Source organism: Belonocnema kinseyi, chromosome 6, assembly GCF_010883055.1.
Source record: "Belonocnema kinseyi isolate 2016_QV_RU_SX_M_011 chromosome 6, B_treatae_v1, whole genome shotgun sequence".
NCBI lineage: Eukaryota > Metazoa > Arthropoda > Insecta > Hymenoptera > Cynipidae > Belonocnema > Belonocnema kinseyi.
Window position 1 is genome coordinate 8,259,000 of NC_046662.1, and position 11,921 is coordinate 8,270,920.

An 11,921-nucleotide genomic window follows, 5' to 3' on the forward strand; every position below is an offset into this window, starting at 1 on the left:
ATTCTGCGTCCTAATTAAAAATTGCAATTCTTTTAGAAAATTTCCTCTTCCAAGTCAGAATTATAATTCTTTTGGAAAACTTCTTTTTTTGCGGATATAAATGAAATACTTTTTCAATTCCCTGTTCCAAAATCAGAATTAATTAATTAATTATTAACCCTTTCCTTGAAAAAAGTCCTTGACCCAGATCCAAATAATAATTTTTTCAAAAATTTCCTGTTAAAAAGCAGAATTACACCGAATTCTGCTGTATTTACTGCTTCAAATCAGAATAATGTTTTTTTTTTCAAAAATTATTAATTGATCCTACCTAATTATTTTAGAAAATTCCGCGCCCCTAGTAAAAATGTTAAGTCCTTTAAAAAATGCATTGTCGCAAGTCAGATCATAATTTCTTTTCCAAAATTTCCTTTTCCAAATAAGAATTATAATTCTTTTGAAAAAATCCTTGATCCAGATTCAGATAATAAATTTTTTCAATAATTGCATATTAAAAATCAGAATCATACAGAATTATTTTGAAAAATTCAATGTTCCGAGTCAGAAATATAATTTTTTTTTTTTAATTGTAATTTTTTTCCAAAATTTCCTCTTCCAAGTCAGAATTATAATTAGTTTGAATTTTTTTGTTCCAGACCAGATTTTTTCTCGAAAATTCCCCCTTTTCAAATTACAATCATATCTCATTTTTTCCATTTTATTTTCAAGTCGCAATTGCAAGTCTTTTAAAAAATTCACTTTTCCAAAATTGATTGTAAATAATAATTCTTCCCGAAAATTTTCAAATCTGAATTATATATTTTTTCCAAAAAATCATTATTCCAAATCAGAATCATATATCACTTTTTTTCAAGTCAAAATTGTATTCTTTTTTAGAAAATTCCTTGTTCCAGATATGAATAACAATTTTTTTCGAAAATTCCCCGTCCCAAGTGAAAAATTTAATTTTTTTTTAGAAAATTCAATGCTTTAAGTCAAAATTAAAATTATTTAGGAAAATTTACCGCTTTCCTCGATCCGGTAGACGCCCTGCTAATGAACACACACAGTTATTTTCACTTATCACAAAATTTACGGATTCTCATTTCTTACGCTTTTTACGAAATGATGTCAATTTGCTTGAGAACTGAACAAAAGAAACAACACAGTGTGATTATGTACAAGCCAAACGAAATATTTAAATAATTAATGTAATGGGTCTGAAAATTTGTCTATGACAAAAATTTGGTTTAGCAGAAATATATAAATTTTGTGATTTCGCTTATAATAATATTCTACACATTATGCAGAGCAAAAAAAAATCGAAAGATATATCAAGATATCCTCCTCAAATTGGTTCAAATCTACAAAAAAATCAATGCTTTTGGTAAAAAAATGGTTATTTTTTTGTTGACAAATAAATAAAGGCGTTTTTTTAAGCCCTACTAAGTTCAATACGTATTTTCCATAAGAAAAAAAGACGTTTTCGTACATTTTATTCAGAATCGTCAATATTAGGTATATTGAGTCGATCCTCAACAAATCTTTTCAGAATAAGCGTAGAAAATAAATAAAAAATAATGTTTTGAATTTCACGCCTATAAATCTGTTTTATAGCCTCCCAAAAAAAACATAAGTGAAAAATTAAGTTTTTGGTGATAATTATACTTTTTTTGCGATGTTTTTAATATAAATTGTTTATAATACATAAAATACTAGTCTCTACTAATAAATAGATGTTTAAATAAATTATTTTAAAAAATTATTATTGTTTATAGCTATTTTATTTTAGAACAGTTAGAAAGTTGCGGTTTTTTTCTGAAATTTTCAACTTCCTTTCAGTTTTTCAGTTATAAATAAGCAATAATCAATTAAAGCTAAAAAAATGGTTTCAATTTTAGTTATCAACAAACAATAAATAAACATGAAAGAGAATCTTTTTCTAAATCATATATATCTTTTTTAGATATATTTTTCTGAAATAGAACAAGATATTTAAAATATTTTTTCAAAATTTTCAGCCTTTTTATTTAAATTAATATTTTGAAAAAATGAACCAGAGTACAAATCTTCTTTCCGAAAAAAGATATCATTTAAAAAATGATTTTTCTTTATTATCTTCTTTGTTAGCTTGTATTAATTATTACCTCACTAAGTAAAAAATGCACAAAAACAAAGAACTAAAAGTTAAAAATAGTTACAATCAATAATAATTCGTTAAAAGAATTGTTTTTTAAATTGCATTAATTATTACATCGCTCTAAGTGAAAAAGTTGAGCAACTTTCTAGCATTATTCAAAAATAATTATGAAAAATAATAAAAAAGTTTTTAAACAATTATGTTTGTTAATTTGATTTAAATATTACCTCTTTATAATAGAAAAATGGTGAAAAATTCAGAAAAAAAAACACGACTTCATAACTATATTCTAAGCGAAAATTTGTTATAAACAATAATAAATTGTTACAAAAAATTAAAATATTTCATTAACAGTAGAAAGTAATATTTTATGTATTAGAAACAATTCGTGCAAGTGGGACTGGTTTTTTTGGACCTTATAAAATATTTCCTTCGAAAATGATTAATATTAAAGATATTGATTAAAATTAACAAAATTAATATAAATAATATTAATTAAATACCTTAAAAATTTTTCGCCCTTATGGGGGGTGATATTCAAAAAATAATGTTTAATTCCTGTTCTATGGCTAATTGTGAAAATAAAAGTTGTGTTTCAATGTGATTTAGCTATTATTGACGATTCTGAATAAAAAGAAAAACTCATTTTTATGGGAAATACGTGTTAATCTTCACGTAGCTTGCGGGACTTCTGAATATTAATTTTTTTAAGGCATTTATTTTTTGTGTGGATTCGAACAAATTTCAGGGGGTGCACGAAAATTCGGAACAAAATATCCACCTTAAAAAGTTAAAATTAAAAAATTTAGGTTGTTTAAATTATGATACTTTCAGGAAATATTACTTCAACGACAAGAATTATTTTTAGTAATGGAAAAAAAATTGAATTTTATAATTTTGAAAAAACTAAAAAATCGGTGAATTTCCGTAAAAAGAAAGTGCTATCTTATTATTTTATATTTGATTAAAAACTAACATTTTTGAGCTAATATATACCATAAAACCGGTTTATAATATTCAATAGTTCAGAAATATTTTGTTACGAAATAAAAAATAAATAAGATTATGACAAACTTTCCATTTACATCCCCAATTTCATTATTATTATTATTATTTCATTATTATTATTCAATACTTTTTTTTCAATTAAAACCTTTAAAATTCAAAAAACTAAATTAATTTCTGAAAATTGCCTGAATTAAGAATCTTAAATTTCCTCATTAATTCCACTCCCACTATTTTACAAATATAAATAACACTCCACAAATAGTTTATACTAAAAAAAAAAAAAAAAGAATTATTTAAAAAAAGTAACACGCCTCTAGATTTCCTAAATGTTTAAATTTTAACTTTTCAATATATTTTTCCTACGGCCACGATCATTCCCAGAACGATCGATCCCGCTACAACTACTACTGCAAGAAGCGCCGCCACGCGGCGCAAATTCCAACCAGAAACTCCCAGCAATAAGAACCGAAAGTTTTCTCATTTCTCGCTGAAATCTGGAACCTTTATAAGGTTTAAAAATACCTCACGTTTCAAAGAAAGATTTTTAAAAAAATAAGAAAAAATGTTAGCGCAACAAAATGGTGCAGAGAACAATCATATTGAAAATCAGAGAACCACAGAGCAATGCTGGCAGCCAGACTGGACTCGTTATCACAGTTGTATGTCCCCTATAAACTGGCACTTGTTGCAAATGATTAACCGGATTACCTGAATTTGTCGAATACTGGTCCTGAATTGGATAATTCTTTTGTAAATTTACCAAAGGCAGAGTACTATTAAAGGAAGCTGGACTGTGCGCGAAATTTGATAAATGACTGCAGGTTGAATTGGCGGGTCGTACCAATAAATAATTAAATCGACAGTCGGGATTGAAAGAGATCTGCCTGTTTCTAGAGAGCAAACAGCAGCATTGGATTGCATCGGAAACCACGGAACTTTGATCGAAATCATTGTAAACCGAGGGCTCTCTCGAGGGTGCCAAATTCGAGCCAGCAGATCCAAAACCGGAACTTTGACTCGACGAGCGCGACAAAGTTGGTGGGTCCATTCCGGCCTGCCAGTATCCGCCCGCCACCCATGATTGAGTCACGGATCGTAATTTTGGCGGCGCTAGGATCGATTTTTTACTGTTTTTATTGCACCTACTGAATAATGCCGAAGTTGATGTGTTGTAGACTTGGGTTTGAAAGACCTTGGTTTTCCTCAATTTATCTGGATGAGCTTCACTTAATGAGAGTGTACTTAAATTGTGTAAACTGTCGTTGAGGGACCAACTTTCTCGCTGATTGGGTGATTTTTTGGCAAAATTGCTGGCATCAGAGAACCGCATTTTTTCGAGATTTTGCGGAACACCGCTTTCGTTTGAGTAGATACTGTAAAAAAAATGGCAAATATTCTGTTAGGGAAATAATGGAGGAGAAAGTTAGTCAGGGCGGCGACTTCAAATTCCTGGTCTTTTCCCGTTTTTTTTTTAGGTCAAGTTTTTCAATTTTCTCTGCCAACTAAAAGTAACATTTTTTTAAATTTATTTTGAAAAAAAAAAACGTGAATTTTTCACTAAAAATATCAATTTTTTAAATAAAAATGGAATAGATACACTTTTAGTTAACAACTTTTAATTTTCTAAAATAGAAAAATGAGTTTTAAAATAAAATTAAGAATTTGCAACTAAAAGGATGAATTTTTAAAGAATAATATTAGTTTTCCAATAAAAGGATTAATTTTCTACCAAAAATACAATTTTTCGACAAAATACATAAATTTTTAAGGAAACAGTTGAACTGTTATTTAAAGAAGACGAATTTCCAACAGAAAATAAAATAGTAACATTTTAGGTTTGAAAAATTATTTAAAACCAAATACAAGAGTTTTTAACTAAAAAAAATGAATTTTTCAACTGAAATAGTTGAATTTTCAAGCAAAAAAACATCATTTTTACTATAAAAAAAATCAAATGTCAATCAATACCTAAAAAATTAAATTTTAAGTTGAAAAATTCATGTTTAACCAAACAGATTAATTTTTAACTACAACGAAGGGATTTTTTAATTGGAATAAGTTAATTTTTCAGTTGAAAATAGTACTTTCAACAACAAAAAATTAAGATTAAACAAAAAAAACTCATTTTCAAAAAAAATAGTTACATTTTCAAGCAAAGCGATGAATTTTAAAATAAAATTATGAATTTGCAACTAAAATTGTGAATATTTAACTGCAACACTTGAATTTTCAACAAAAAGGGTTGCATTTTTAAGCAAGAGGATTATTTTTCCAATAAAAGGATTAATTTTCTACCAAAAAAAATATACGATTTTTCAACAAAATACATAAATGTTTAAGAAAAGAGTTGAACTTTTAATTAAAGAAGACAAATTTTCAACAGAAAATAAAATCGTAACATTTTAAGTTTAAAAAATTATTTAAAACCAAAAACAAGAGTTTTTAACTAAAAAAAAATGAATTTTCCAACTGAAATAATTGAATTTTCAAATAAAAAAATATCATTCTTACTAACAAAAAATCAAATGCCAATCAATACTTAAAAAGTGAAATTTTAAGTTTAAAAAATCCATGTTTAACCAAACAGATGAATTTTTAACTACAACTAAGGCATTTTTAATTGGAATAAGTTAATTTTTCAGTTGAAAATATTACTTTCAACAACAAAAAATTAACTTTCAACAAAAAAATTTAATTTTCAAAAAAGTAGTTACATTTTCAAGCAAAGTGATGAATTTTCAAATAAAACTGTATAAATTTAACTGGAATAGTTTTATTTTGAACCGGACAGATAAATTTTAACTGAAATGATTAATCTTTAACTAGAATAATTGAATTTCAGACCAAAAAGATTAATTTGTAACTAAAATTATGGAATATTCAACTGGAATAAGCGTAAAATTTTCAATAAAAAAATTGTCAACTAAAAAACATTAAAAACAACAAGTTTTCTATCATACAGCACACACTTCAACCAAAGAAATTAATTTTTAACAAAAGAGTTTACATTTCAACCAAAGAAATTTATTTACAACTTAAAAGATGAATTTGCAAATAAAATGATAAATATTTAATTGAAATACTTGAAATTGTAATCTAAAAGAAGAATTTTTAGACAAGAAGATTGACTTAAAAAAAAAGATAATTTTCTAAAAAAAAGAATCCATTTTTAAACAAAGCACTCAAAATTTTCGACAGAATATTGAATTTTCAATTAAAAAAGACAAATTTTCATCCAAATTGTTGAATTTTTAACAAGGAAAGATCAATTTTCAATCAAAAATAGAACAGATATATTTTCAGTTGAAGAATTTAATTTTCAACCAAACTGATGAATTTTCAACTAAAATAATGAATTTTAATTTTTTAATTTTAATGTTGAAATTTATTTCAAAAAGATGAATTTTCAACCATATAGATTAATTTCCTACAAACAAAGACAAATTTTCCATGAAGTACACACATTTTCTAACAAATAGTCGATTTTTTATCAAAAAAAAAGATCAATTTTTAACAAATAATAAAATCATTATATTTTTCTAGTTAAATATAATTCTTAACAAACAAAAAAACGGATTTTAGCAAAAAAGTTCAATTTTCTACTGGAATAGTTAAATTTTTATTAAGACAAAATGATGAATAGCAACGAAAAAATATGAATTTTTTATTTAAAAAATACGATTTTTTAATAAAATACATGAATTTTCAATGAAATAGTTGAATTAAAATTTTTTTTAAATTAATGAAACTGATGAATTTTCAACTTAAATGATGAATCTTCACCGGAAATAGCTTAATTTTAAACAAAAAATATGAATTTTCAACCATAAAGATTATTTTTCTCTAAAAAAAAGATGAATTTTGCACAAAGTATATACATTTTTGAACAAATAGTTGAATTTTCATCCAAAAAATATAAAATTTCAACCGAAAATAGAATATTTACATTTTTATGTTAAAAATATAATTCTTAAGAAACAAACAAAAAACGGATTTTCAGCAAAATAGTTAAATTTTTTACTGGAATAGTTTAATAATTAGTTTAAAAAAATTGATTTGCAACAAAATAGTTACATTTTCAAAGAAACATGAATTTTCAGTTAAAATTATGAGTATTTGACCAAAAAATGAATTTTTGACAAGAGTTTAACTTTCAACGAAGTAGTTGAATGTTTAACTAAAAAAAAAAATGAATTCGCAACGAACAATGCAACAAAATTTTCGATTATAATTCAGAAATATTTCTTCTTTAAAATACTACTTCTACTTTAAAAAAATACTTGAAGTACTTTCTCTATCTAAAATTTAGAATAGGAAAATATCAAATTGTGACGAATTCTGACTTGGAAGAGGGATTTTTTAAAATGCCTTTCTTATAAATCCGAATTATAATTCTTTTAAAAAATTTCCGTTCCGTGTCAAAAATTCCCTTTTCCAAGTGAAATTGTATTTCTTTGCCGAAATTTCCTGTCCTAAATTAGAATGATAACTGTTTTTTAAAATTCCCTGTTCCAAAAGGAGTAAGCGAATAAAACGTGATAAATCTATTTTTTGAAAAAATTGAGAAAATGATTGTTGTTTCTGTATTGGGAATGGTTATATTGCGATATGCCATCTGGTGACAAAATTCCGAACTAGAAAGAATAGGTACGATTTTAAAGTTGATTTTTAAAATTAAACTCTTCTTTAATATTTAAAAAGTTAATAATAATTAATTTTACAAGACGACTCGAAATCAGGTCGCAATCCCCATTGAAACTTTATAAACTATTTTCAGCTTTAAAATAACTTCAAAATGATATATTCATAAACAACGACTTTTATTAAATTTCAAATATTATTACAGTCTAAAATATTCCATTTTGAAACCATTCAATTTGAACTTTTTAAATTAAGAAAAATAAGAATGACTAAATATTTAGAAATATCTGACTGTTTATTTAAAATCAGTAATTGTAGTTAAATATTAGAAACTAAATTTTAAACGTTACATTTTAATTGTTCTATTAAAAAAATTTAATTTGTAACTCAAATTTTTGAACTTCGATGCATAAATAAAAATAACATATTATTCTTTAAAAAATCAAGGAAGTTGAAGAAATATTTATAAGTTTTGAAAAAATTCAAATTCAAATTTTTTTCAATTTTTTTTTAAGGAATTTTGTTTAATTTGGCAGAATTTAAAAAAAAAATTAGAAAAAATTGGATTCATTTTAAAGGATGTTTAGAAGTTCTGAAATAATTTCAAAAATAAATAAAAAGTTGAGAAAAAAAATGTAAACAATATGCAGATGTTTCATGATTGTCAAATAAAATTTGGAAGCATTTTAAGAATTTGTTAATCACTTAAAATATAAATAATTTAACTTTTAATTTAAGAAGTGTTCAGTTTATAAAAAAATGTAATCGTTCAATTTCAATGTTTCTGGCTTAAAATTACTTTAAATATCATTTTTAAACATTTTCAATTCATTGATTGATTCTTCAATTTAGACTTTAGAGCATGGAAAATGATAACGTGGAATTATATATTTAGAACTAAATCTGAATCTTTGAACTCTGCAATTTATAAAAGTTAAAAAATTTATTTTTCAGTTTAACTGCATTTAATTAAAAATTGTTCAGTTTAAAAGTGTTAGTAGCTTCCATTTTATATGTATAAATTATTTTCAAAGTTTAAAATTCAAGAGTTCCACTTTGAATTCTTTCATTTGCAGCTCAGTTTTTATTAATTAAAATGGAAAAATTGTTAGCTTTAGAGATCGTTTTTTTAAATTTCATTGACCGTGAAAAATATTTGCGAACCGGAAAATGACAGGAAATTTTTTTCTTGGATTAAAACGGTCACCCTAAATCGTCTATTATTCGTATTCTTCGCATAAACTGGATAAAATTTGTCGCTACATACATTAAATAAAGTTTATTTAAATTTAAATTCATTGAAACTTACATGAAATAGTGAAATATTTTTTTTTTTAAACCTATTTGACAAAAACGTGTTTTCCACTGTATAATATGGAAATTATATCTAAAACTACTTATATTTTATGAAGACAAAACTATCGTAAAAACACTTTTATGCAATAATTAATGTACAACTTTAAAATTGTACCTACTCTTTCTAGTTCCAGTTTTGGACACCAGGTGGCGAAATGGTAGAACGCATTCCCAATATTTAAAATATCTCCAATTCAATTATGAAACTGAAGACAGCGAAAAAAAAATTGCAAAAGGTTTTTCTTTTAATGAAAAAAAAATCTTTCTCTTATAAAGTATATTATATTATTATCATTATTAATACATATAAAAATGTATGAAATCAGACTCAAAGAATGTTATATTCTCTAAATCATATGATAAGCTCTCTTTTTAATTCATGAAAAAGAAAGCAGTGGTCATTTCTCGGGTTTTCATGATAAAATTGTTAAATTTTTTTATGATAAGTCAAGTGCAATAAATTATAATTGCACGTCAAACAAATGAGTTTATCAATAATAAGTATCTTGAAGTGTATTATTAATTTCTTATTGAAATAAAAACTCTTTGGATGCATTAAAACAACTACTAACTAATATCAACAAATATAAGTGTTCTTGAACAATAATAAATTATAATTTAATTAAAATAATCTGAGATAATCTGAAAAATCTAATATCCATAAACTCTAAATAAGTAAATAAATCCGTAAACTTGAACTTTTCTGCGAACAGAAGTAAATTTCCAATTTTCAAATTAAATTCCCGGTTTTTTTCCAAGATCATTAATATTTCCGGTCAAGTCGCCACCCTGTTAGAGGAAAGTAAAAAAAAAAGAAAATACTTACGGTTTATTTTTCACTGATTCCTTAAAACGAATAGGTATTTCAGTCTCTAGCGATCCACTCTTCATTAACAAATCCGTAACATTAACAGGAGAATTAAGCGGCATCTCATGATTATAGTTTTCATTTACTTTTACAGTAGACGAAAAAGCCGAAAATAGGGGTGAGGGCGAACGCAAAATTGGCGAAGGTGAGGGAGACAATGACGATGTACTACTCAAAGATGTATCCAATTTCTTAAATGCCACAACTGTTTTTGCGGACGCTTTGTAAGATTTTGATTTTAGATTCATGAATCCTATAATTGAGCCGAGCGCTGTAATCTAAAATAAAAATTCGGAGGATACACTCAAAGATCGCAGCGGTTCAGTTATTTAATTTTATGTAAAAAGAGGTATATTTTATGGGAAAATAAATTTAATTAATATGTTTAATTTAGATATCACCATCAAAACATATATTTAACATATTCATATTTTGAACGAAATATATTTTCCGGGTCACTGAAAAATCTGTAAAAACAGGGAAAACAACGAGATATTTCACGAAAATAGACAAATATATTCTTTTGAGTAAAATGAATGTCAATAGTACATATATTAAATTCAATTTAAAACGTTTCCAAGCAAATAATTGAATTTTTAACTAAATAGTTTAATTTTTAACTAAAAAAGATCAATTTTCAAATAAAAAACATCAATTTTATACCAAAACTGGAATACTTAAATTTTGAGTTTAAAAAAAAGTAATTTTTAAACAAATGTTTTAACAAAATAGTTAAATATTCAACCAAATTGATGAATTTTTAAATATACAGTTGAATTTTCAACTAAAAAAGATAAGTTTACAAACGAAACTGGAATATTTAAATTTTCAGTTAAAAATTGATTTTAAATCAAATTAAAAACGAATTTTCAACAATATAGTTAAATTTTCAACCAAAGTGATGAATTTTCAATTAAAATCATGAATGCATTTCAAAACATTTTACAAAAATTTCAAAAGATTTGAGTAATTTCCAAAAAATTGCAAAGATTTTGGAAAGCTTTAAAGAGTCCAGAAAAATATCAAACATTTTAAAGAGTTTTTAGACTTCAGAAGATTTCAAAGATCTCTTGAAGATTTCCAAAGATTTCAAAAATATTTCTAAAATTTTAAAATATTTCGCAATTATTTCAGAAAGCTTAAAAAAGTCTAGAAAGATATCAAAGACTTGTAAAATTTAACGAAAGTTCCAAAGATTTCAGAAGGTTAAAAAAATTCTAGAAAGATATAAAAGATTTGTCAGATTTTATGAAAATTTCAAAACATTTCAAATATTTCAATTCTTTCACAAAGTATTAAAAGATTACGCAAAAATTTCAAGATTTCGAAATATTGTACACAAATTTCAAAATATTTCTACGATTTCCCAAAGATTTCAGAAAGCTTAAAAAATTCTAGAAAGATATCAAATATTTGTAAGATTTTACAAAATTTCCGAAGCTTTCATAGATTTCACAAAAATTTCAATAGACTTTAGAAGATTTCAAAGATTTCTAAAGATTTTTAGGGTTTAAAATAATTTCAAAAGACTGCAGAAGATTTCAGAATAAAATAAAGATTTCAGAAAACTTACAAAATTCTAGAAAGATATAAAAGATTTATAAGATTTCACAAAGATTTCATAGCATTTTGAAGATTTCAGAAGATTTTACAACGATTTCAAAAGACATGGAAAGATTTCAAAACGATTTTAGAAAAAGTTAAAGTTTTAGAAAAACCTTACGTCTTCCATATAATTTTGATAAAAAATTTCAAAGATTTCAATAATTTCACAAAGGCTTCTAAGATTTCATGCGCATTTCAAAACATTTGAATGAGTCCTCGAAGATTTCAAAAGTTTTCAGAAAGATTTGAAAATATTTCGCAGATTTCGAAAAGCTTAAAAAATTCTAGAATAATATCAAACATTTTTGTAAGATTTTACAAAAG

At 24.7% G+C, this 11,921-nt stretch overlaps 1 protein-coding gene across 2 annotated transcripts in view; it reads right to left on the reverse strand.

Moving 5' to 3' along the window:
• Positions 1–3,333: 3,333 nt before the first annotated feature.
• The window catches only part of LOC117174690, a 19,919-nt gene continuing 11,331 nt past the window's right edge, over positions 3,334–11,921 (reverse strand). For both annotated transcript variants that reach the window (XM_033363993.1, XM_033363992.1), the window contains 2 exons: positions 9,951–10,270; positions 3,334–4,500 (listed from right to left, as the gene is read on the reverse strand). In XM_033363993.1, the coding sequence (XP_033219884.1) occupies positions 3,693–4,500; positions 9,951–10,270 (1,128 nt within the window). In that variant the 3' untranslated portion in view covers positions 3,334–3,692. The remainder of the gene's footprint in view (positions 4,501–9,950; positions 10,271–11,921) is intronic.